Source organism: Antennarius striatus, chromosome 19 (assembly GCF_040054535.1).
Source record: "Antennarius striatus isolate MH-2024 chromosome 19, ASM4005453v1, whole genome shotgun sequence".
NCBI lineage: Eukaryota > Metazoa > Chordata > Actinopteri > Lophiiformes > Antennariidae > Antennarius > Antennarius striatus.
In genome coordinates this window covers 482,194-507,687 of record NC_090794.1, presented here as the reverse complement: position 1 = coordinate 507,687, position 25,494 = coordinate 482,194, and the positions used below count along the sequence as shown (strand labels likewise).

The 25,494-nt window shown below is 56.0% G+C and overlaps 2 protein-coding genes across 5 annotated transcripts; both read left to right on the top strand.

The window, feature by feature from the left end:
• The first annotated feature begins 67 nt into the window (after nt 1-67).
• Nucleotides 68-5,307, top strand: LOC137613425 (claudin-20-like). Its single transcript, XM_068342641.1, has 3 exons — nt 68-237; nt 345-442; nt 3,468-5,307. The coding sequence occupies exon 3, from the start codon at nt 3,992-3,994 to the stop codon at nt 4,772-4,774; it is 783 nt and encodes a 260-aa protein (XP_068198742.1). The 5' UTR covers nt 68-237; nt 345-442; nt 3,468-3,991; the 3' UTR covers nt 4,775-5,307.
• A 1,228-nt stretch (nt 5,308-6,535) lies between these two features.
• Nucleotides 6,536-24,784, top strand: LOC137613423 (AT-rich interactive domain-containing protein 1B-like). 4 transcript variants are annotated; one of them, XM_068342635.1, is made up of 21 exons: nt 6,536-7,286; nt 10,923-11,114; nt 11,187-11,318; nt 11,446-11,559; nt 13,008-13,242; nt 13,316-13,390; nt 13,486-13,921; nt 14,201-14,311; nt 16,252-16,379; nt 16,461-16,570; nt 17,260-17,469; nt 17,547-17,760; nt 20,936-21,062; nt 21,150-21,322; nt 21,422-21,542; nt 21,612-21,710; nt 21,806-21,884; nt 21,999-22,710; nt 22,802-22,932; nt 23,164-23,719; nt 23,791-24,784. In XM_068342635.1, the coding sequence occupies exons 1-21, from the start codon at nt 6,657-6,659 to the stop codon at nt 24,780-24,782; spliced, it is 5,577 nt and encodes a 1,858-aa protein (XP_068198736.1). In that variant the 5' UTR covers nt 6,536-6,656; the 3' UTR covers nt 24,783-24,784. The 4 variants fall into 4 exon arrangements, with proteins under 4 accessions (XP_068198736.1, XP_068198735.1, XP_068198737.1 ...); XM_068342634.1 differs by having other exon boundaries at nt 23,164-23,725; XM_068342636.1 differs by lacking the exon at nt 14,201-14,311 and having other exon boundaries at nt 23,164-23,725.
• Nucleotides 24,785-25,494: the final 710 nt, after the last annotated feature.

Genomic DNA, 25,494 nt, shown 5'->3' with positions numbered 1-25,494 from the left:
TTAGCATATAGCCACAGGCTGTATGCTAACAGCTAGCATCTCGTCTCTATGCTATACTGTATGTCTGTAGTGTGTCGTTAGCGTAGCTTAGCATAAAGGAAGCAGAAGAACCCACCAGCAGAGGGCAGTGTGGGACCGTCCCCCCCTGGCCCCCCCACAGCCGGTCCGGCCAACAGGAATGTGCTGACCTGTCACACCTGAGGGGGGGCCAGGGTCACAGCAGGGGGGCAGCAGTGGGTGAGTGTCGTTATGTTTAAGAGGTCAGAACACCAGTGATTGTTATTGATTATTGATTGATTGTCAAACTGATCCTTTATTTTACATGAACACAATCTGATTGGCAGCTTATTGACTCAACAACCAATCAGTGACTGACACATCATCATCAGATGATTGATCGCTGTCTGTCTGACGTATTGATCTCTGGATCCCGTCCAATCAGGTGAGGCCATTTTTTTATGTTCCTGTTAAATTTTGGTCCTCCTCCTCCTCTTCCTCTTCCTCCTCTTCCTCCTCCTCCTCCTCTTCATCTCCCTCTTCCTCTTCCTCCTCCGCCTCTTCCTCTCCCTCCTCTTCCTCCTCCTCCTCCTCCTCCTCCTCCTCCTCCTCTTCCTCCTCCTCTTCCTCCTCTCCCTCCTCTTCCTCCTCCTCCTCCTCTTCCTCCTCCTCCTCCTCCTCCTCTTCCTCCTCCTCTTCCTCCTCCTGTCTCCAGTTTAATTGTCTTCCGTCTCCATTTATGCTTTCATGTTGTTTATTGATTATATTGTCTGATTATATTATTGTGTGTTATATTATGCTAATATTATAGTATATTATAGTATATCGTATTGTTATATTGTTTATAATAGAATATTACACAATATTATTGTATATTATCTTACAGTAATACATTAATGTGATTATTATAGTATGTTATAAACAGTGTTGCCTTTAGATTTATTATCACAATGAGGAAACTGAGCTGCTTTATTATTATTTGTGTGTGTGTGTGTGTGTGTGTGTGTGTGTGTGTGTGTGTGTGTGTGTGTGTGTGTGTGTGTGTGTGTGTGTGTGTGTGTGTGAGACCCTAACCCTAAGCAGCTCATTTATATTCCTGTCTGTACTGATTGATGGCGTTGGGGGTGGAGCTGATGGGGGGGGTGTTTCCTCCAGATGGTTCAGCTGATATCGCTCTGACTGAGAGGTCAAAGGTCACACGTCTGTCTTTAATGTGGGGCTAATTTGTTGGATGAAGGTTTGGGGATCCTCCTCCTCTTCCTCCTCTTTCTTCTTCATGTAAGTGAAAGTGACAGGAAGTCCTTTCAAATTAAAACACCTCTGGCTGTTGATCATTTAATTTAAATCAGGTGAACTCCTCCTCCAGTCAGCTGATCTTTGTCTATTCTTTCTCAATAAATTAACATTTCATTCAGGAACAGATTTGTACCAAACATTCATTTGTTTATTGTCAAACACAATAAAATACAAAATAAATCAAAGACATTAAAAGAATAAAAGAATAAAATAAATAAAATATGAAATAAAATAGTGTTAAAAAAAAACAAAAAGGTGAAATTAAATTCAACAACAATGAAACAAAGTTAGACGATAGCACATCAAAAGATAAGAAAACAAAAAATACACAATTAAATCTAGAGTGAACAACAAAGAACACATTTTAAATATAAAACACTTTGAAATGAAGAATTTCACAAAAGAATAAAATGTTAAATTATTTTTAACCAAATATTTCCAATTAAAAACAGAATCTGTTTCATGAGAAATAGAATAAAGAATTACTGCAATAAACCAGTAAACTTCTGAAGAGGAGGAGGAGGAGGAGGAGGAGGAGGAGGAGGAGGAGGAGGAGGTGCGGCACCAACGCCCTCCGTCCGTCCTCTGCGCCGGGCCTTCAGGCGGAGAACCAAACCCCCCGAGTCGGACCCCCTCCATGTTTCACACCAGAGAACAGCAGCAGCTGGATGTTCACACAAAGCGCTCGCAGCTGAAACGAACACGTCGTCATTAAACGCATCACGGCCCCTGACCCCCCCCTCCTTTGATAGATGTTCGATCGAGTTCGTCGGTTTAATGGAGCGTAAAAAACGTCCAAAGATCCTGAAGCGTCAGCAAATAGACTCATTTTAATTATTTTACACAAAACATGATTTAAGATAATTCTGAGAAAATATCGACTCCAGCAAATCGGAAACAAATTTATAGAGAATTAAATTTATTTAAAGTCATTTTTTAATCTTTCTGCACCAGTTTTTAAAAAAAAAAAGTATTTCTTTTCCTTTAATTACTATTTGAATGTCGATGCATTCAAGGACAATCCGACGTTCATGTTTGGCCTCGCAAAGTTTAACCCTTTAAAGCCTTTCAGGATTTTTAGATTTCCACATCAGAAGTTCAAACAGTTTTTCCTGAAAAATTTGATGAATAAAAACATGTGCATTTTACGTGAAAAACCATTCCAGATTTAACATAAAATACACAACTTACAGCTCATTGATACAATTTTAAGACTTTATTTTAGGAAAAGTCGATTTTTCTGGAAATTATTGAATAGTTCAGACTTTAAAGTGTTAAATAAGTTTCAATACAGTCTTTGTGATTTTTCATCAAACTTTTACATTTCATGAACTTTTCTTTAAACAAATAGAATCAAATAGAATAGAACCTAACCCGCGGTTCTGGACCCCCCCTGTGGACAGGTTCAGCTCCTTGGGGTCGTGACCTTACCTCCTCCTCACGTTTTCCCACCGATCGCCAGTTTGACGAACGCCATGATGTCATCGCCCCTCTGCCTGCTGGGAAACCGGTGGCTTTGAGTCTCATTATTGTTTCTCTGTCAACACTCCGCGTTGACGCCGCTGCGTCTGATTGGTCGAGCCGGGCAGCGGCTGTTTGCGGCTCCCGTCTGAACAGGTCGGATAAAACCGGAGGATTATGGTAATGACGGGGTCCCACCGCCGCTGGGGGGGCGGGCGCTGCGCTCCTTATCACCGCGTTGCAGTAGGCCATCCTTCACGGTCACATGACCGGCGACACCTTGATTCACGCCACAGCCGTTTCATCAGCAAACGCTGCTGCGACGCGCTGATACCATCAGCAATCAGCTCGCCGCCGCGCCCAATTAGCTCCGAGGGGCGGAGCCCCGCTTTGAAACGCCCCTCAAACTCTGAACCAGCACAAAACCGTGACAAAGACCCCCCCGTACCAGTCGGTCGTCTCCTGCGATCCAACGGAACGCCTCTGCGGCGCCGGCGAGCCATCAGATAAGAACGCCGCTCTGCAGTCGACCTTCAGTTGCCAACAGGAAGAGGGTCCCGACGGCCGGCCCCCCAATCCGACGGGGGTCTTCTCCATTCAGGCGCGAGGACAGGGGGGGTTTCCAGGACGGACAAAACTGTATGTACGGTTGCCACGGCGATGGGAAGCGAGGGTTGGCTGACGGTTCTCGTTCACGCTGCTTCTCCCTCCAGGAAGTCAACTTCACTGCTGCTGCAGGACGGAGTCCCCCCCCCGGCCCCCAGGGGACGCCGTGGCTTTAAGGGGACATAATTGAGTCCATGATCACCTCATCAGTGGCGGCGAGCGCACAGGGCCCCGCCCCCATCAGCAGCCTCAGCTGTGTGTCCGTCACGCTCACGTCACCCCCCAGCGCTCCAGAGGGCGGGGAAAAACCTCCTGACGGGGACCAGGACGTAACGGGGACCAGGACGTAAAGGGGACGTAACGGAGACGTAAAGGGGACGTAACGGAGACGTAAAGGGGACGTAAAGGGGACGTAAAGGGGACGTAAAGGGGACGTAAGGCGGACGTAAAGGGGACGTAAAGGGGACGTAAGGCGGACGTAAAGGGGACGTAAAGGGGACGTAACGGAGACGTAAAGGGGACGTAAAGGGGACGTAAAGGGGACTTAAGGCGGACGTAACGGGGATGTAAGGCGGATGAACGGGGACGTAACGGGGACGTAACGGGGACATAAGTAGGAGGGGAGGGGCCAATGCTGTCCGCCGCCCTCCAGATCTTGGCATTCGCCCTGGCGCTCCTGGGGGTCCTGGGCACCGCCATGGCCACCCTGCTGCCCAACTGGAAGGTGTGCCTGAGCGCCTGGGCGGGCGCGGTGACCCCCGTGTCCCGGATGGGGGGGCTGTGGACCGACTGCGTGTGGTTCAGCTCCGGCGCCTTCAGCTGCACCGTCAAGCCGTCGCCGCTGTCGCTGCCCCCGGCGCTGCAGACCGCCCGGGCTGGGATGGTGCTGTCCTGCCTGGTGGGGGCCTTCGGGCTCTGCCTGGCCTCCCTGGGGCTGAAGTGCACCCGCTGGGGGGGCAGCCGGCGGGCCAAGGCGCACACGGCGGTGGCGGCCGGCGGCTGCCTGGTCCTGGCGGCCCTCCTGGCCCTGGGGCCGGCGTCCTGGTTCACCCACCAGGTCGTCTCCGCCTTCCTCACCACCGACCTGCCCGACAACAGCAAGTACCAGCCAGGGGGGGCGCTGTGCGTCACCTTCATCTCCGCCGGCTTCCTCCTGGCTGGGGGGGTCATCTTTTGTCTGTCGTGTCCCGGGACCGGGACCAGACGCCCAGAGCCCCCCCCTGGCAGATTCCTGAAGAGCCGGGAGCCAAAAACCGGACCGAGCAGGACGGAGGACCGGATGGAGGAGGGGGAGCAGGAGAACGGTCGTCAAGGCAACCCCCAGCAGGAGCGAGAGGGGAGGGGCCACCTGTCCCCCGCCAGACTCCGCCCACAAGAACTGAAGGACAGCTACAGCCTCCAGGAGTACGTCTGAGAGGCGGGGTGGGGGGGTCCGGGGAGGCTTTTTGGCGCATTGTAAGGAGGGGGGCACTCGGGGGTGGAGGGGCAAATGTTGGAGACAGATTGTGGACTCAGATGAAACAGAACAGGGTCCGGGTCGGAACCGATCCAGAACCAGAGGGTCTGACAGAGGATCCAGGACCGGCTGGAGGAGAGGGATGCTGTTGCCGTGGAAACAAAAAAGAAAATTGTGAAAGCTGAGATTTGATGTGTAGATAGATTTAAAGTGTGACGGCGTGGTGGTTTAGACGAGCTAACTAGCAACACAGTTAGCCTGCTGGCTAACAGCCATGAACACTGGTAACGTCTGGCAGCTTTTCTTCTGGTCTGGAGTAAAACAAATGTTCCCAAATGTTTTTCCTCGTAGACTCTTTACATTTATAAAGTCTAAACGTGTATTTTAAACAGGATGCTAATGATGCTAATGATGGGCTAAATGCTGCGATAAACACTGTTTCAGGCTGGAGTCAAAGAGTTCTATGATGAACCTTAACATTGTGAATTTAAACATCCTCCTGCGTGCTGTTTGCATCCCGTTAGCGTGCTGTTAGCATCCTGTTAGCGTGCTGTTAGCATCCTGTTAGCGTGCTGTCAGCGTGTCGTCTGTGCTTTAAATGCAGCTCAATAAAGAAGCTGCTGCAGAACTTTTACTGTGATGTCAGAAATGAATCCGGATCCACAGTCGGAGGAACGGCGCCCGATCCATCTTTTCCCATCAGCCCGGGGGGGTTGGGGGGGGGTGGTAGGTGCAGTGCAGCGTGGAAAGAGGTAATGATGCTCCTTGCTTTCCCATTATCTTCTCACCACGGTTGGATGGACACCCCCCCCACCCCCCAGTCTCAGCTGCAGTAAAGGACGTCCAGTCGTAACTCCCATCCTGATGGCGACTGGATGGTCCCGCCCACCTCAGGTGGGGGGGTGTCCTCCACGCTGAGGTGAGCTGTCAATCAAATCTGCCATAAAGCGCTGAGCAGACCCCCCCGCACGCGCAAACACACACACACAAACACACACACACAAACACACACACAAACACACACACACACACAAACACACACACAAACACACACACAAACACACACACAAACACACACACACACACACATCGATGACCTGAACTGACGTCGTGATTTCAGGTCTTGATCACATGACTGCAGCATGTGATCTTCATCTTCATCATCATCATTCTTATGGATCTGTTTATTCTGTCTGGGTTCGTGGGGGTGGAGCCTATCCCACCTGACAGGGGGTGGAGCCTATCCCACCTGACAGGGTGGGTCCAGACTGGACAGGTCAACATCTCAGGGTCAAAGGTTAACTGGAAGTCAACAGTTGGTCATGTGACGGAACAAGCATGTGCAGGCCCCCCGGCCTGCCTCGTGTGTGTGTGTGTGTGTGGGGGGGGGGTGTTTCCCATCAGCATCAGCTTCATGCACGGGTTCGAATCCCGCTGTTGTCGGGGGGAATTTAGGATGGGTTTGACCCCCCCACCTGAACGTTAGTTTTGATTTAGGCCTGGACACTACCCCCCCCTCCCAACACACACACACACACACACAGTTGTTCCTGGGGTGTCCAGGATCAACTGCCCCAGACAGGTGCCCCGAGGGAGGGGGGGGGGCATTTAACTGAAAGTGTGTGAGAGATTCTCAGCAGGTTTTTAGTGAAGAACATCAGCAGGACCCCCCCCCCCCCACACACACACACACACACACACTCCGCCGTCCAGCCGTTACTCCGTTACCGGCAGCACCGACGGGCACCGCCGGCAGCATGGACCCAGAACACACGACCTCCGCACGGGGAGCGAGCGGCGGGAGCAGCTCCGGCTGAGCGGAGAGGAAGAGGAGCAGCGGATGGATGTCAGCCCGGACCCGAGCAGCACCACCGACCCTCCTCCCAGCGGCACCGGCTCCGGGCTCCTCCGGTATCACGGGGCCGGAGGAGGAGGGCCCAGCTCCGACCAACATGGCGGACAACACAGCGCAGGGACGGGGGTAACGGCGGCGCTCCGCGGCACCATGGACCAGGTTCAGAACCCCCACGAAGGCTACGGCAGCCCCGGCCCGTACGGACACCACCCGAACCACCGGCCCGGCTCCGGGGATGGCGGCTACGGGGGCACGATGAGTCCCTCCCGGCCGGGGAGCGGCTCAACCGCCGCTAACCACAGCAAAACGGCCCCGGCCGCTAGCAGCTCCACCGCAGGCGGAGGCTTCCAGCGGTTCCCCGGACAGAACCAGCCGCAGCAGCTGCACCCGTCCGGGGCCACACCGACCCTGAATCAGCTGTTAACGTCCCCGAGCTCCGTGATGCGGAGCTACGGCAGCGGCTACCCCGACTTCAACGGCCCCGCACAGCAGGCTAGCATCGGGCTAGCGAAGGACCCCCAGTACGGCGCGGCGAGTCACGGCTGGGGAGGACCGCAGCGAAGTCACCCGAGCGTCAGCCCGGGGGGCACCGGGCAGGGCGGCGGGAGATCCCAGGTGACCGATAGAGACGCGATGAATCACCGGTGACCGTTAAAAACACTTTGTCATGCGCTAAATCACAGCTAGCCGCTGAGCTAACCCAGAAAGACAGATCATTTAGCCGCTAAGCTAACCCACTAGCCGCTAAACTAGCCCACTGGCCGCTATGCTAACCGGAGAGTCAGGTCAGTTAGCCACTAAGCTAGCGGTGTTTTCTTCCGTTACCGTTTCCCGTTGCTTCATTTTTATTCCGACATGCTGACGGTAACTCAAACATAAATTCGTTCGGGATTAATTTTGTGTAAAAGGATGGAGCAGCAACGTCCCCGTTAACGGACAGGATTCGGTACAGATGTCGTGTCCAAGGTGACTCCGTCTTCAGCCCGTTAGGCTAGGCTAAGCTAAGCTAAGTACGGCTCTAGCCGCTGTTAGCCGCACAGGCCTGAGAAGGCTAGCGGGGCTCCGTGTCCGGCTGCGCTGCTTTTTGCTCTTTTATCGTCTCGTGAAGGTGGAGGATATTGCTCTCCGGTGAGCGGCCCCCACCGCCGACTGCTGCTTCCTCACGGAGCCACGCTCATGGGACATTAGCGGGCTACCTCCTTGGAGCAACTGGTGCCGCTCGTTAGCCATTGTTAGCCTCTCTGTTGTGCTAATGCGGCTGTGTGAGCTCCTCTCGGCCGGTGGGTCGGCTCTCCAGCGGGGCCGGCGAGCTGCCCGTCAGGGCCCCGTCTGCTCACAGGAGCCCTGACCTACACACATGCAGATTAGCCATGTGCCCCTCACCGCCAGCACAACACGGGGGCGAGCCGGAGTCACGCTGCCCCAGCTGGGCCCGCTGGAGGCCGGGGCAGGATTAGCGCCCCTTACACCCCTCAGTCCAGGGGTACATCCCTACCACCGGTCCGCTACTGGACCACCAGACCTCCACTGGACCTCCACTGGTCAACTGGACCACATGGTGAACACTGCAGGTGTACTCTACTGTAGAGTAGATATGAGTCTACACTGTTTGTGCTTTTGTTCCACACGAGTGAAAATTCGAGATACGAGTCAGACTTCAGGACAAGTGGATGGATACGACATCAGTGAGACCGTATCTCGTTCTTTACCACGTGTTGGTGGATGGATACGACATCAGTGAGACCGTATCTCGTTCTTTACCACGTGTTGGTGGATGGATACGACATCAGTGAGACCGTATCTCGTTCTTTACCACGTGTTGGCGGATGGATACGACATCAGTGAGACCGTATCTCGTTCTTTACCACGTGTTGGCGGATGGATACGACATCAGTGAGACCGTATCTCGTTCTTTACCACGTGTTGGCGGATGGATACGACATCAATGAGACCGTATCTCGTTCTTTACCACGTGTTGGCGGATGGATACGACATCAATGAGACCGGATCTCGTTCTTTACCACTTGTTGGCGGATGGATACGACATCAATGAGACCGGATCTCGTTCTTTACCACTTGTTGGCGGATGGATACGACATCAATGAGACCGGATCTCGTTCTTTACCACTTGTTGGCGGATGGATACGACATCAGTGAGACCGGTTTAGTAACTCTTGCACTTTCACTGTTTTTCTGTAACAAATTAGTATGTACACATGTAACAAAGACCATAGATCAAAACATTAGCTGAATGATGTAACAAAACATGTCACCTTGTGCACAAGGACAATGAACAAAGGGTTAGATCAAAGGAGATGTTGGATCAAAGGAGATAGATCAAAGATGGATCAAAGCAAACCCTAAAAATATATAAACTGCAGAAAAAGAGCAAGTCAAAATGGATTCTGACGTAAAAGAAGTAGGTGGATGAATTCAGGGGGTGTCGCGGGATGTTGCCTTGTTCATGTTGGAATTATCATGCAATGCTAACTGCTGCTAGCTGCCGTTAGCTTCTGGGTTGTAAATATAGGATTATAGGATAATTTGCAGCAGCACTAACGTCTGATGGTCGACGAACCCAAGGTGTGAGTTAGACAGTCCTAATTAATCCTCCGCTGTGTGTGTGTGTGTGTGTGTGTGTGTGTGTGTGTGTGTGTGTGTGTGTGTGTAACTCAGGAGCGGTTTTTATTTTTAGCAGCAGCGAAACATCTGTTCAGATTCACGTCTGCTTGTGTCAGTGTGTCAAAGTGTGTGTGTCAAAGTGTGTGTGTCAAAGTGTGTGTGTCAAAGTGTGTGTGTCAAAGTGTGTGTGTCAAAGTGTGTGTGTCAAAGTGTGTGTGTCAAAGTGTGTGTGTCAAAGTGTGTGTGTCAAAGTGTGTGTGTCAAAGTGTGTGTGTCGGATGTGTGGCCTCAGGTGATGCGTTCACCGTCAGACAGAATGCTGCCCGGTGCTACACGCCGCTCACACCTCACGGTCTATGCGGCGTTCACACGCGTGTCATCAGGACCCGGATTGGGGGGGTACAGTTCCTCATGTCTGATTCTGTGACCTCAGCTCCCCCAAGCAGAACGGATCATAACCTTTGACCTTTAACTCAGGGGTTCCTCCTTCAAAAATTGAAATAATAAATACATGAAAAATATTGAAATGGGTGTGTGTGTGTGTGTGTGTGTTCAGTGTGTGTGTGTGTGTGTTCAGTGTGTGTGTTCAGTGTGTGTTCAGTGTGTGTGTTCAGTGTGTGTTCAGTGTGTGTGTGTGTGTGTGTGTGTGTGTGTGTGTTCAGTGTGTGTGTGTGTAAGTTCAGTGTGTGTGTGTGTGTTCAGTGTGTGTGTGTGTGTGTTCTGTGTGTGTGTGTGTGTGTGTTCTGTGTTCAGTGTGTGTGTGTGTAAGTTCAGTGTGTGTGTGTGTAAGTTCAGTGTGTGTGTGTGTGTGTGTGTGTTCAGTGTGTTTGTGTGTGTGTTCAGTGTGTGTGTGTGTGTTCAGTGTGTGTGTTCAGTGTGTGTGTGTGTGTGTGTGTTCAGTGTGTGTGTTCAGTGTGTGTGTGTCTGTGTGTGTTCAGTGTGTGTGTGTGTGTGTGTTCAGTGTGTGTGTGTGTGTGTTCAGTGTGTGTGTGTGTGTGTGTGTGTGTTCAGTGTGTGTGTGTGTAAGTTCAGTGTGTGTGTGTGTGTGTGTGTGTGTTCAGTGTGTGTGTGTGTGTGTGTTCAGTGTGTGTGTGTGTGTGTGTGTTCAGTGTGTGTGTGTGTGTGTGTTCAGTGTGTGTGTTCAGTGTGTGTGTGTGTGTTCAGTGTGTGTGTGTGTTCAGTGTGTGTGTGTGTGTTCAGTGTGTGTGTGTGTGTTCAGTGTGTGTGTGTGTGTGTGTGTGTTCAGTGTGTGTTCAGTGTGTGTGTTCAGTGTGTGTGTGTGTGTTCAGTGTGTGTGTGTGTGTGTGTTCAGTGTGTGTGTGTGTGTGTTCAGTGTGTGTGTGAGGTGATAGCTAACAGCTAACCATCAACCTGTGTCATCAGTATTTAGTAAACAACAACAACACAGTGACAATCCTTCCCTGTGGGCGTCGCCCTCATGGCCCCGCCTCTGAAGGGTGAAGAAACGTCCCGTTAGCCGCTAGCGGTTGCTCGCGGTGTTTCCCTCTCTTGTTTGTGCGTTGCTTGGCAACACGTGTTCACGTCCCATCTGTCGCTCGAGAAACAGCCCCCCCCCAGGGCAGGGGGGACGTAAACAAGTGTCATCAACCAATCCCGTCTCTCCTGCAGGTGGCTCCGCCCATGGACCCGATGGCGTTGAAGCGCTCTCAGCTCTACGGGATGAGCAGCAGCCCGTACGCCCAGCAGGGGGCGCCCTACTCCACCCAGCTGTACGGCTCGCCGCCCCCCCACCGATACCCCATGGGACTGCCCAGCAGGGGGCAGATGCCTATGGGGGGCCTGCAGTACCCCCAGCAGCAGGTAGGGGGCGCCGGTGGCAAATGTTTGGTTGGAAGTGGTGCCTGTGTCACGCCCACTTCCTGTCCCCCCCAGGTGTCTCCGTACGGCCAGCAGGGCGCCGGGGGCTACCACCCCAGACAACCGCCTTACTTCAGCCCCCCCCAGCAGCAGACCGCCGCCCCCAGCCAGCCGCCCTACATGCAGCCCCACCCACTGCCCCAGCAGGTACGCCCCGCCCATCTCCATGACGACCATCTTGTGCTTTCCTCAGAGGCCCTAAACTGTCAGCCTGCGTTTGCCTGTTAGCGACGTCGCTGCTAGCCTGTTAGCGTCTGCATCTGTCCCCATTCAGGAAGTACCACAGGAGGCGTACGGGGGGCGGGGCCAGTCTGTCGCTATGACTCCTGGGAAGCCAAACCACGAGGAGATGAGTCTGGGCGAACAGGAGCGGCCGTCCAGCCTACCGGTAGGTGTGGCCACAGAGGTAGCTTCGCCCAACGTGACATCACGGGGGTCATGTGATCAGTCAGGAAGTAGCGCTGCTGTGATGACGACATGCCCGTCGATCCAACACCACGTTTAGCATCATTCAGTTACCGCCCCCGATCGGGTATCGATATCAGGTGACATTGATCCGCTATTGGTGATCGATTACATTCGACTCCTTCTTGAAAGCTCCTTTGGCTGCTCGCCGCTCTTCCTCCTCCTCCTCCCCCTCCTCCTCTCTGCTCCAGTACTTTACAGAGCCTCCTTTTTGAAGTAGGGGGTGCTGATGCTGTTGCCATGGCGACAGGCAGCGGGGAGACGGCGCTATCGATCGCTGCAGCCGAAGGCCTCAAATACTCATACCCGCTGTACCCGCCAAAATAAAGGTTGTACCAAAATAAAGGTTGTTCTAAATGAACTCCAGGTTTCCTCAATGCTTGGATTGAAAACAAACCATTTCAGGAGGAGGAAGACTGGATGACTCCGCCCCTTTTTATCTGGCCACACCCCAAAATGGAACACCTGCTGTCTTAGCATTAGCTGTAGCGCTGGTTGTTGAAGTGCTAACATTAGCTGTAGCGCTGGTTGTTGATGTGCTAACATTAGCTGTAGCGCTGGTTGTTGATGTGCTAACATTAGCTTTAGCGCTGGTTGTTGATGTGCTAACATTAGCTGTAGCGCTGGTTGTTGATGTGCTAACATTAGCTGTAGCGCTGGTTGTTGATGTGCTAACATTAGCTGTAGCGCTGGTTGTTGATGTGCTAACATTAGCTGTAGCGCTGGTTGTTGATGTGCTAACATTAGCAGTAGCGCTGGTTGTTGATGTGCTAACATTAGCTGTAGCGCTGGTTGTTGATGTGCTAACATTAGCTGTAGCGCTGGTTGTTGATGTGCTAACATTAGCTGTAGCGCTGGTTGTTGATGTGCTAACATTAGCTGTAGCGCTGGTTGTTGATGTGCTAACATTAGCTGTAGCGCTGGTTGTTGATGTGCTAACATTAGCTGTAGCGCTGGTTGTTGATGTGCTAACATTAGCTGTAGCGCTGGTTGTAGAGAAGAGGAGGAGGAAGAGAAAAGTTGCGGGGAAAGAAGATGAAAAGGGGGATGAGAAGAAATGAAATGAGAGAGGAGGCTCCACCCCTCCTCCTCTTTATTATTAGAACACACACCAGGAGAGTGTGTGTGTGAGTGAGAGAGTGATGCAGCGCAGCAGCTGATTGGCTGAGCTGTTGGCATGGGGCGTCTAGAGGGATGGAGGATCAGCTGCTGTGCTGTGATTGGTTGGACCGGGGGCTGTGGGCGGGTCCCTCCTCCTCTTTGACTCTCATCCTTTTCCTCCTGTTGGTGAAACAACAGGATTCATTCACTCGTCTCCCTCCCTCTCTGATTGGCTGATGGTGGTGTCCCTCTCTCTGATTGGCTGATCAGGACCTGTCCGGCTCCATTGACGACCTGCCCACCGGCACTGAGGTGGTGATGAGTTCAGGGACGTCGGGATCGGGAAGCACTCAGGGTAACCGGGGGACCCGCTCCCCGTTCTCGCCCCACGTCTCGCCCCGCCTCCCCCCCCCGGCTCACACAGGACCCTCCCCCTCCCCCTCGCCGTCCCCCGCCAGCAGCCAACTGCGATCCGGACCGATGTCCCCCAGCAGCAGTGGAGCAGGTAGGGTGATGACATCACTTCCTGTGTGCTTCCTGTAGCTGTGGGTTGGCGCTAACGGGGGCGTGTCTCTCAGGACCTCAGCTGACTCCCCAGGGATTGGGTCCTGCACTGGAGGAGGGGCCCCAGACAGCCATGACTCAGGACAGAGGTAGGGCCCGACGTGGTGGTTAGCTTATCGGTGGAGGTTTTCATGCTAGGCTAACGCTAACTCACCCCCCCCCCCCCCCCGCCCCGTGTCCCCAGGCTTCCCCCCCTCCATCTCCATGCAGCGCAGCAGCCAGGGGCCTCAGTTTGGCCCTCAGCAGTCAGCGCCCCCCATGTCCCCCCACTCGGCGTCGGGGGGGCACCACGGCTCCTACCACCAGGGCAGCGCCTACAGCCAGTACGGCCCCCCGGGTAACTACCCTCGGCCCCCCCACTACGGCGGGGCTCCCAGTGCCAACTACAGCGCCCCAGGCCCCGGCCCTGCCAGCAGCCCCATGCACGGCCATGGCCCCTCCACCCCTGCAGGCCGGGGGCCCGGCCCCGGCCCGGGGGGGCGACCCTACCCCACCGCTGGGAGCGCCATGGCACCCACCTCCCCCGGCATGCCGCAGCCCGCCGGGCAGGGCATGGGGCCCCCGGACGCCAACACCAGCCGCAAGCCGAACGCGACGTCGGCGCCAGCCGGACCCGGCAGGTGAGTCCAAGGGACCCCCCCCCCCCGTCCAGGTGGTCACGTGTTCACCGGGGGTGTGTTCAGGGACGCTCCAAGACAAACCAGACAGTACCGCCCCCTGAGAGGCGTGGCCTCCTGAGAGAGGCGTGGCCTCTGCTAAGCTAACGTGCTAACTGATGCTAGCAGCTAGCGTTGATTCAAACAGGAAGCGGTTCTTTCTGCTTTGATCTCTGTGGATCTGAACTGTTTATATTTATTTGTTTACCTTTGTTTGTTTTCTTGCGGTTCCTCGCCCCCCAGGCCCCCCTTCGCTCGTTCCCCAGCCTACAACCACCAGTCGTGGTCCCCCCAGCCTCCTCACCCCCACACCCAGCAGGGAAACCATGTGTCCACCCCTGCCGAGCATTATGGGTAGGTTTTGGGCCAGAGGGCTGTGGCTTTGGGGGCGTGTCTACTAACCAGACCTGCTGCATGTCATCAGATGCGTTTCACTGACTTCTAATGGCCCCGCCCCCTCATCAACAACAACAACATCCTCAGGTTCAGTCCTGTCCCATAAAGCTGGATTAACCTAGTCAGGCTTCCTCCTACTTATCTGGCTTCACTTACCCAGACATCCACCCTCCAGATTTTCGGTACCATAAAGCCGGCTATCAACTCACTAATTCAATCCAGACTTGTCCACTCTAGATCTGTGCGCGCTCACATAAAAAGGGCGGAGTTTGCTGCATGCGACCAATCACAAACATGCAACAAACCGGCCCGAGACGCATATTTCACAACGGAGGAGCAAACAATAATAATTAATAAATACGATCAATACAAATCAATAATCCAGGCAAACAGCAACACAGCTGCAGCTGCCCAACGGCGCAAGGATCTCTGGGAAAACATGGCCGACTGCGTCAATGAGGAAGTTAGTGCCATTATAATATTACTGCCCCACTATGATGCACTTGTGTATCTGACTACAGTAACATGTGTGTGTTCATACATGTGTGTGTGAACCACATGTTTGGTTATGACATGTGATCGTAGCCCCCGTGACTTTATGAACAGCTCTACGTACTGTGTTCTTCACAGGTTTTCAGCATCGCCAACAGAATACATAAAAGTACCGATCAATCAATCAATCAATCAATCCATGATTTACTGAAACAAATCATTGATCAATGACATTCTATCTGTGTCTTGCTTGTAACCCGTCCAACGAGGGATTTCAGGACATCATAATAATGACCAACATCACTCAGAAATATATGAACTGTCTCAAAGACCCTCAGGTCAATGCACACTGTGTGGGGCTGTCAGCGCGTGGTTGGGGTGCGTTCCATTCCTGATGTGAGGCTCCAGCAGCTGACAGATGTAATGTAACCCCTCCCCCCAAAACCTCTACCTTTCTACAGTCATTGTTCAGCCAATCCCACCGGATTACAGCCATCCCTAAATATTCTCTCTGCCTGAGCGCTCTGCACACAAGCTGTGACCCGAGATCCACCGGGTTCTCAGGGAACGGACGGCCCGTTTTCAGGAGAACCGATTGGTCAGTAGGTGGGGCTGTTATACCTGCTGAGCTCTGATTGGTCAGTAGGTGGGGCTGTTATACCTGCTGAGCTCTGATTGGTCAGTAGGTGGGGCTGTTATACCTGCTGAGCTCTGATTGGTCAGTAGGTGGGGCTGTTATACCTGCTGAGCTCTGATTGGTCAGTAGGTGGGGCTGTTATACCTGCTGAGCTCTGATTGGTCAGTAGGTGGGGCTGTTATACCTGCTGAGCTCTGATTGGTCAGTAGGTGGGGCTGTTATACCCGCTGAGCTGTGATTGGTCAGTAGGTGGGGCTGTTATACCTGCTGATCTTATCCTGAACTTATCCTGCTCCGGAGCAGGTTAGGTGTTCAGCATAGGTTACCGCGACAACGTAGCCTGATAGAAAGTCAGCCACCTTCATGGTACCGAAAAGCCAGGGTTAAGCCTGAAGTTATCTGGCTAAACCGTAATCCATCTTTATGGTACAGGCCTCTGATTCCTCAGGAACCAGAAGCTGGATCTGGATCAGGATCTGGATCTGAATTAGGATCTGGATCTGAATCAGGATCTGGATCTGAATCAGGATCTGGGTCTGATTCAGGATTTGGATCAGCATTAGTTTATCTTACCTCTGTGATGGACCGTAGGTCAGGAGGCGGGACTTCCTGCTGGTCCTGAGTCTCCTCCTCTTTTACCTGCAGTAACTGCATGAGTGGGCGGAGACAGACGCCTGTCTCCGCCGCCTCCTAACCCCAGTATGCCCCCTCCTGATTGGTTGCATCTCGTCGCGGTAAGCTAACCCTAGTCTTCTCTTTTGGTGTCCAGGCAGGGCGGCTACCTGGGTGTGGCAGCGATGGGGGGCGTGGTCCCAGGAGGCGCGTACGCCCAGCAACCAGGAAGCAACTCTGGGAGGATGACCCCCCAGGGACGCCCCTTCAGCTCCGCCCCCTCAGGTGGGCATTGCTCTGCACGATCGGGGGGGTACTTCGGGAGCGTCCGGGCTTTTGTTGATGACATCACTGTTTCTCTCCCAGGCGCCGTGATGATGCAGGCGGAAGGGGGCGGAGCTCATCCAGACGCCACGCAGAGAGTCGAGTTCGGCAAAGACGGCACCGGCCCCGCCCCCGATCCGCCCAAACGGAAGGTAGGTTCCCCGGCTGTTCTAACCAATCACAGTGGCCGATGGCTCTGCCAGTGACCCCAGCTCCCATCATGCCTTTCTTCGGCACTGGCCTGCTCTGAATGCATGCGGCAGGGTTCACCCTCTGAATGCGCCGGGTTCTGTAGAATCAGACAGACTCTCACCCTCTGGCACCGCCCCAACCACACCCACAACCTCAGGCCCCACCCCCCAGCGGTCAGCCAATCGGGTTGATGCTGACCCTGCCCTCTGAATGTTAGCATCTGAAGCTAACTACCTAGCATGCCCAGTTGTAAGCTAATGTGTGTGTGTGTGTGTGTGTGTATGTGTGTGTGTCACAGGACACCCACAGCTCTCAGTGTGTGTCCCAGCCCCCCACCCCCTCCCCCCTGTCCTCCTGTCTCGGGGAGGACGGCGATAGCATTAGCGGCCCCCCCAGGCCCCGGACGTCATCCATCAGCCCTGTAAGTGCCCCGCCCACAAGTGTGTGTGTGTCCGTGATATCATGCCACGAGAGGAAGGTTGTGTGGGCGGAGCCATCGTGTGGTGTTGTGGTTGTTGTGATGGTGATGTCACCTGAAGGGCGCGGTGGCCTCCACCCCGTCTGAACCCGTCGTGAGGGGCGACGCCCCAAGCAGCTGATGGGCGTCGGCCACGTTTCATCATGTCATTCCCCTCTCCCCCATCTCCAGAAGGCCAGCCTGCCCACCCTGACAGGCGAGAGCATCACCCGGCTGTACGACATGGGGGCGGAGCCCGAGCGGGCGGCGTGGGTGGAACGTTACCTGAGCTTCATGGAAGGGCGGGGCACGCCCGTCCCCGCCCTCCCCGCCGTGGGCAGGAGGCCGCTGGACCTGTGCCGCCTCTACCTGGCCGTCAGGGACATAGGGGGCCTGGCCATGGTGAGACTGGGGGCTGACGCCCAGCTAACGCTAATGCTAACTGTTCAGAGATCACGAGTAAAACTCCGCCCCCTCAGGTGAACAAGAACAAGAAGTGGAGGGAGTTGTCCTCCCAGCTGAACGTGGGGACGTCCAGCACCTCCGCCTCCTCCCTGAAGAAGCAGTACATCCAGTACCTGTTCGCCTACGAGTGTCAGGTGGAGCGGGGGGAGGAGCCTCCGCCAGAGGCCCCGGGGCCCGACGCCAAGAAGCCCCCGTCGCTCCAGGCCAGGATCCAGCCTCCATCCCCAGGTGAGGAACCCTCAGTCCAGATTCACGCAGTGAAACAGTCCAGGTTCACGCAGTGAAGCAGTCCAGGTTCACGCAGTGAAACAGTCCAGGTTCACGCAGTGAAGCAGTCCAGGTTCACGCAGTGAAACAGTCCAGGTTCACGCAGTGAAACAGTCCAGGTTCACGCAGTGAAACAGTCCAGGTTCACACAGTGAAACAGTCCAGGTTCACGCGGTGAAACAGTCCAGGTTCACACGGTGAAACAGTCCAGGTTAACGCAGTGAAGCAGTCCAGGTTCACGCAGTGAAACAGTCCAGGTTAACGCAGTGAAACAGTCCAGGTTCACGCAGTGAAACAGTCCAGGTTCACACAGTGAAACAGTCCAGGTTCACACAGTGAAACAGTCCAGGTTCACACGGTGAAACAGTCCAGGTTCACGCAGTGAAACAGTCCAGGTTCACGGGGTGAAACAGTCCAGGTTCACGGGGTGAAACAGTCCAGGTTCACGGGGTGAAACAGTCCAGGTTCACGTAGTGAAACAGTCCAGGTTCACGCAGTGAAACAGTCCAAGTTCACGCAGTGAAACAGTCCAGGTTCACACAGTGAAACAGTCCAGGTTCACACGGTGAAACAGTCCAGGTTCACGGGGTGAAACAGTCCAGGTTCACGGGGTGAAACAGTCCAGGTTCACGGGGTGAAACAGTCCAGGTTCACGGGGTGAAACAGTCCAGGTTCACGGGGTGAAACAGTCCAGGTTCACGCAGTGAAACAGTCCAGGTTCACGCAGTGAAGCAGTCCAGGTTCACGCAGTGAAACAGTCCAGGTTCACGCAGTGAAACAGTCCAGGTTCACGCAGTGAAACAGTCCAGGTTCACACGGTGAAACAGTCCAGGTTAACGCAGTGAAACAGTCCAGGTTCACGTAGTGAAACAGTCCAGGTTCACGAGGTGAAACAGTCCAGGTTAACGCAGTGAAACAGTCCAGGTTCACGCAGTGAAACAGTCCAGGTTCACACAGTGAAACAGTCCAGGTTCACGCAGTGAAACAGTCCAGGTTCACACAGTGAAACAGTCCAGGTTCACACGGTGAAACAGTCCAGGTTCACGCAGTGAAACAGTCCAGGTTCACGCGGTGAAACAGTCCAGGTTCACGGGGTGAAACAGTCCAGGTTCACGGGGTGAAACAGTCCAGGTTCACGCAGTGAAACAGTCCAGGTTCACGCAGTGAAGCAGTCCAGGTTCACGCAGTGAAACAGTCCAGGTTCACGCAGTGAAACAGTCCAGGTTCACGCAGTGAAACAGTCCAGGTTCACACGGTGAAACAGTCCAGGTTCACGTAGTGAAACAGTCCAGGTTCACGCAGTGAAACAGTCCAGGTTAACGCAGTGAAACAGTCCAGGTTCACGCAGTGAAACAGTCCAGGTTCACACAGTGAAACAGTCCAGGTTCACGGGGTGAAACAGTCCAGGTTCACGCGGTGAAACAGTCCAGGTTCACGGGGTGAAACAGTCCAGGTTCACGGGGTGAAACAGTCCAGGTTCATGCAGTGAAACAGTCCAGGTTCACGGGGTGAAACAGTCCAGGTTCACGGGGTGAAACAGTCCAGGTTCACGGGGTGAAACAGTCCAGGTTCACGGGGTGAAACAGTCCAGGTTCACGCAGTGAAACAGTCCAGGTTCACACAGTGAAACAGTCCAGGTTCACACGGTGAAACAGTCCAGGTTCACGCGGTGAAACAGTCCAGGTTCACGCGGTGAAACAGTCCAGGTTCACGGGGTGAAACAGTCCAGGTTCACGCAGTGAAACAGTCCAGGTTCACGCGGTGAAACAGTCCAGGTTCACGGGGTGAAACAGTCCAGGTTCACGCAGTGAAACAGTCCAGGTTCACGGGGTGAAACAGTCCAGGTTCACACAGTGAAACAGTCCAGTTTCACGTAGTGAAACAGTCCAGGTTCACACGGTGAAACAGTCCAGGTTCACACGGTGAAACAGTCCAGGTTCACACAGTGAAACAGTCCAGGTTCACGCAGTGAAACAGTCCAGGTTCACGGGGTGAACAGTCCAGGTTCACGCGGTGAAACAGTCCAGGTTCACGGGGTGAAACAGTCCAGGTTCACGCAGTGAAACAGTCCAGGTTCACGGGGTGAAACAGTCCAGGTTCACACAGTGAAACAGTCCAGGTTCACGCGGTGAAACAGTCCAGGTTCACGCGGTGAAACAGTCCAGGTTCACGGGGTGAAACAGTCCAGGTTCACGGGGTGAAACAGTCCAGGTTCACGGGGTGAAACAGTCCAGGTTCACGGGGTGAAACAGTCCAGGTTCACGGGGTGAAACAGTCCAGGTTCACGTGGTGAAACAGTCCAGGTTCACTCAGTGAAACAGTCCAGGTTCACGCAGTGAAACAGTCCAGGTTCACGCAGTGAAACAGTCCAGGTTCACGCGGTGAAACAGTCCAGGTTCACGCAGTGAAACAGTCCAGGTTCACGCAGTGAAACAGTCCAGGTTCACGCAGTGAAACAGTCCAGGTTCACGGGGTGAAACAGTGCAGGTTCACGGGGTGAAACAGTCCAGGTTCACGCAGTGAAACAGTCCAGGTTCACACGGTGAAACAGTCCAGGTTCACGTAGTGAAACAGTCCAGGTTAACGCAGTGAAACAGTCCAGGTTCACGCAGTGAAACAGTCCAGGTTCACGCGGTGAAACAGTCCAGGTTCACGCAGTGAAACAGTCCAGGTTCACGCAGTGAAACAGTCCAGGTTCACGCAGTGAAACAGTCCAGGTTCACGGGGTGAAACAGTGCAGGTTCACGGGGTGAAACAGTCCAGGTTCACGCAGTGAAACAGTCCAGGTTCACGCGGTGAAACAGTCCAGGTTCACACACAGGCAATGAAAGACTCGCAGGCTGGCTAACAGGCTAGCACTGCAGCTCGTCTGTTCCCATGTAACTGGATGAGTCACCAGATGGGGGCGGAGCCTCTGAATGTAAACACCGGTGACCTCACGCTGACCTCATTCCCCACGAGTCAGTGTGTCCATCCCGTAATGACCTCACCACGTCACCATGACGACAGGGCTCCAGAGCAGGAAGCGTGTTATCTGATTGTTTTACGCCGTTGGGCTGATGGCCCCGCCCCCTCCTCTCATCACATGACCGCCCTTGTTCTCAGCAGGAGTTCTGTCTGGTCTGTGTCTCTGCAGCCCCCCTGCAGGGCCCCCACACCCCCCAGTCCAGCAGCAGCTCTCTGGCCGACGCCCCCGGAGACGTGAAGCCACCGACGCCCGTCCATACGCCGCAGGGCCCAACGGCCCCCCAGCCCGGATCCAGGTGGGGCGGGGCCCGAGTCCCGGTCAGCTGGTGCTAGCTAGTTAGCACGTTAGCATCCAGGTCTGACACACGTCTGTTTCCTGTCAGGAAAGTGGTCGGGGTCAGCGTCCAGGACCCGTTGTCCGACGGCAGCGATCTGGCCCTCCACAGCAGGCGGGGGCCCAGCGGCCCCCCATACCAGCAGGGAGGGGCCCCCGCGGACCCACCCATGAGGCTGCAGTACGACGCCAACAAGGACCCGTACAGACCCCCCAGGAAAGGTGTGGACAGGAAACATTTCGCGTTTACCGAGTTGCTAGGCAACCGGCGGCGGTGGGACACCCTCAGGTGACGCTGGTTTGTTCCTGCCCCCCCCCCAGGTCCAGGACCCGCAGAGGCCTTTGGTCCCAGTCAGATGCCCGCCAGCGCCTTGCAGGAGGTGTACCCTCGCGGGATGGGCCCCAGACCCCCGTACCCCTACGGCCCCGCCTACGAGGGCAGGTGAGGGGCGGGGCTTAGAACCCCAGGTGTTCGTCTCTCAGCTGTTGGTTAACTTTTGACTTCCTGCAGATCGGATCATGTGACAGGGCCTGACGGGGGCGGGGCTTCCCCTGGTGGTCCAACCGGGAACGACGGGAATGTTTACCCCAACAGGTTCCCCCAGCAAAGGTGGGGGGGTGAGGGGGGCAGGGGTGGGGGGCGGATTTCAGTTCATTTAATTCTTAAGATTAGAAATTTGAATTTTGCATTAATTACCCCCCCAGACACGGAGCTGACGGCTACGGGCAGCAGTACCACAGCGTGAACTACACTTCCCATCAGCCCCTGTACCCCCAGCAGCAGGTGAGCACATGTCCTGCCTCCCGTCCAATCAGAATCCCCGTCTGTTCACGCGCTGTGTGATGTCACCAGATAGACCCGCCCAGTCACCTGACTCCGCCCCTCTCCCGTCTACAGGGCTACAAGCGTGCAATGGAGCCCTTCTACCCCCCCGCCAAACGCCATGAGGGGGAGGTGTTCGGCCCCCGGCAGCCCGATGTGTTTGGCCCCTATGGCGGGGGGGGTGGGGCCTACGCGACCCCCGAGCGCCGGCCGGTCCAGGGCCCGTACCCCTACCCGTACCCACGGGACCGTCAGGGGCCCCCCCAGCACAGCATGATGGGCTCAGGACCCTCCGCCGCACCCGGGGGCCCCACAGAGGGACTGCAGACCAACATGTGGCCCCCCAGGACAGACATGAGCTACACGTACAGCCGGCCCCCCCACGGGCCCCCCTACCCAGGGATGGGTCGGGGGGACGACCAGGAGAACAGGGGTGCCCCCCAGGACGGCCAGTGGCTCCAGCCGCCGTATCCCACCCACTCTGGCTCCTCCCCCTCCATGCCCCCCCTGCCCTGCAGGCAGCCCCCCTCCTCCCTCCAGGCCACGCCCACTGTTCCTAACCATGTCACCCGCTCTCACAGCCCCTCCCCCTTCCCCCGGCCCCTGGGGGGCTCTCTGTCCCCCAACAATGCCCCCTACATGTCCATGAAGAAGCCCCCCGGAGCCCCCCCCGGGCCCCCTGCTGCACAGACCCCCATCCACAGAGACCTCGGCTTCCCCCCCGCCACTGTGGAGGCCACGCCCCCCAACCTGAAGCCACGGCAACGCCTCACCGCCAAGGACGTGGGTGAGGCCCCGCCCACACACACACACACACACACACACGCACACACACACACACACACACAGGTTGTCAGTACTGTGTCTTGTCCAATCAGGAGCCCCGGAGGCGTGGCGGGTGATGATGTCACTGAAGTCCGGCCTCCTGGCGGAGAGCACCTGGGCTCTGGACGCCATCAGCGTCCTGCTGTACGACGACTCCACGGTGGGCTCCTTCAGCCTCCCCCAGGTGAGACACGCCGGCCTCTGATTGGCTGAGGGAGAACTACACAATAAAAACATGGTGACGATCACCTTTCAAAATAAAAGCACTGAGAAGAGAAACCAGTGAGAAAACATCAGCTGATCTGCTCCTCCTCCTCCTCTTCCTCCTCCTCCTCCTCTTCCACCTCTTCCTCCTCCTCCTCCTCCTCCTCTTCCTCCTCTTCCTCCTGCTCTTCCTCCTCCTCCTCCTCCTCAGCTCCCTGGTTTTCTGGAGCTGATGGTTGAATATTTGCGCCGCTGCCTGATCCAGATCTTCGGCATCCTGGGGGAGTACGAGGTGGGGGCCGAGGGCCGGAGGCCCCTGTTGGAGCCTCAGATCTGGCCCCACGAGGTGAAGGAGGAGCCAAAGGAGGCGCCAGACACCTCCCCCACCTCCAACAACCAATCAGCCGAGGAGCAGAGGAAGCAGGAGGGGGAGATGGCGCCCCTAGAGGCCCCGCCCCCCACTGAGGCCGCTTTGAAAGAGGAGGCGGAGCTGAAGGGGGAGGAACCAGAGCAGGCAGAGCCCCGCCCCCAGCAGGCGAGCAAGTACGACAAGCTGCCAATCAAGATTGAGGAGGGGGAGGGGTGGGAGGAGGTGGTGCGGCGGTGGGCGGAGCTAAACCGCCCCAACGGATTTGTCAGCGGCCTCCTGCACTGGAGGGCGGGGGGCGGAGACTGCACCGCCCACATCCAGACGGGGGAGACCTCCCCCTCCACCGCCGAAATGGAGGAGGAAGTCAGCGAGGACACGCCCCCCGAGACTGATGGAGGTACAGGTGTGTGTGTGGGGGGGTAACGGTCTGGTGACCCGCCCCTTTAATGCGTTTCCCCCTCCCTCCAGGTTCCCCTGAGGCCGGCCCCCTGGAGGACGAGGCGCGGCGTGGCGACGATGCGCCGCTGTCCCTGGCGGGGGCGGGGCAGGACGCGCTGGCGCGCCGCTGCCTCTGCGTGTCCAACGTGATCCGGGGGCTCTCTGTCGTCCCCGGCAACGACGCCCCCATGTCCCGCCACCCGGGGCTGGTGCTGATCCTGGGGCGCCTGCTGCTGCTGTGCCACCGACACCCCCCCCGGAGGCGGGCGGTGCCCGGCGGGGGGCGGGGCGAGGACGGAGGGCGGGGCTGCAGCCGTGACGAGTGGCGCTGGGGGCTCCTGGCGTCCCTCAGGGAAGACGCCCTGGTGACGCTCGCCAACGTGGGGGGGCGGCTGGACCTGTCGCGCCACCCGGAGGGCGTGTGCCTCCCCCTGCTGGACGGGCTGCTGCACTGGATGGTCTGCCCCGCCGCCGAGGCTCAGGACCCGTTCGGCGCCGGGGGGGGCGGGGCCTCGCTCAGCCCCCGCCGCCTGGCGCTGGAGTGTCTCTGCAAGCTGAGCATCCTTGACGCCAACGTGGACCTGCTGCTGGCCACGCCCCCCTTCAGCCGCCAGCGGGCGCTGCTCGCCGCGCTGGTGCGGCTGGCGGGCGAGAGGCGGAGCCAGGTGTGCCGGGAGATGGCGGTCGCCACGCTGTCCCACCTGGCGCAGGGGGAGGCAGGGGCGGCGCGCGCCATCGCGCTGCAGAGGGGGGGCGTGGGAACGCTGGTCGGCTTCCTGGAGGACGGCGCTGCGTCGGCGGCGGCCCAGCTGCACGGCGCTGCCCCGCCCCCAGAACCCCCCAGCATCAACATGATGTGTCGCGCCGCCAAGGCGCTGCTCGCCATGGCGCGGGGGGAGGAGAACCGGCACCAGTTCGTGCTGCTCGAGGGCCGCCTGCTGGATGTGTCGCTGGCCGCCGCCCTGCCCCCCCCCGTCGCCGCCATCCTGTATGAAGTTCTGTTTAAGATCGGGCGCTCGTGACCCCGGAGGCTCCGCCCACGCTCTATTTTTATGTAAAGAACACAAATGTTTCTACGTTAGAGAATCTATTCAGAGAAAATCCATGGCTCCTCCTACCATCGGCTCCTCCCCCATTGGCTCCACCCCCATCGCCAGGACCACTATTTGAGTTTTTACACACTTTAATACGTTAATATTTAATATTCCTAATTGAAACCCTTTCATTGGTCGGTTCGGGTGGTGCTGCTTGTTGGGGGCGGGGCTGTGCAGGTTGTGGGCGGGGCTGGCGTTATTTGTTGTAGATAGTTGGCTACCTGGTTCTGGTGCAATAGGTTTGTTTATGTTCTTGTGACTCCGCCCACCGTCTGTGTTTCCGCCCAACCACAGACCAATCAGACGCTCCGGTTCTGCTCATCGGCCGCCGCCGCCTGTGAATAGACCATCAGGAACGGAGCCCACTCAGGACGTCTGGGGGGGCTCGGTTTGATACTGTGTGCAGGGGGGGCGTCAGGGGCGGGGCTTGTGTTGAGTCAACAGTTCTAAGAAATGTCAAAGAAAAGAGAATCTTTACGTCACAACGTCTCACGTTTGGTTTTTACCCCCGTCACACCGGAAGTAATCAGATTACTGTGATGAGTCATCAACCTTTAATGTCCAACCGTCAGCAGGACTACACGAGGTAATCAGATTACTGCTCAGTCATAATGGAACCAGAGTAAGACACAGCACTTTA

Excerpts from the sequence above, each read along its gene's own strand:
- LOC137613423 (XM_068342634.1), top strand. The coding sequence starts at position 6,657 with ATGGATGTCAGCCCGGACCCGAGCAGCACCACCGACCCTCCTCCCAGC. Across the intron at positions 11,319-11,445 it reads CCCACCCACTGCCCCAGCAG|GAAGTACCACAGGAGGCGTA; the intron begins GTACGCCCCGCC and ends GTCCCCATTCAG. Across the intron at positions 13,243-13,315 it reads CCCCAGCAGCAGTGGAGCAG|GACCTCAGCTGACTCCCCAG; the intron begins GTAGGGTGATGA and ends CGTGTCTCTCAG.
- LOC137613425 (XM_068342641.1), top strand. The coding sequence starts at position 3,992 with ATGCTGTCCGCCGCCCTCCAGATCTTGGCATTCGCCCTGGCGCTCCTG.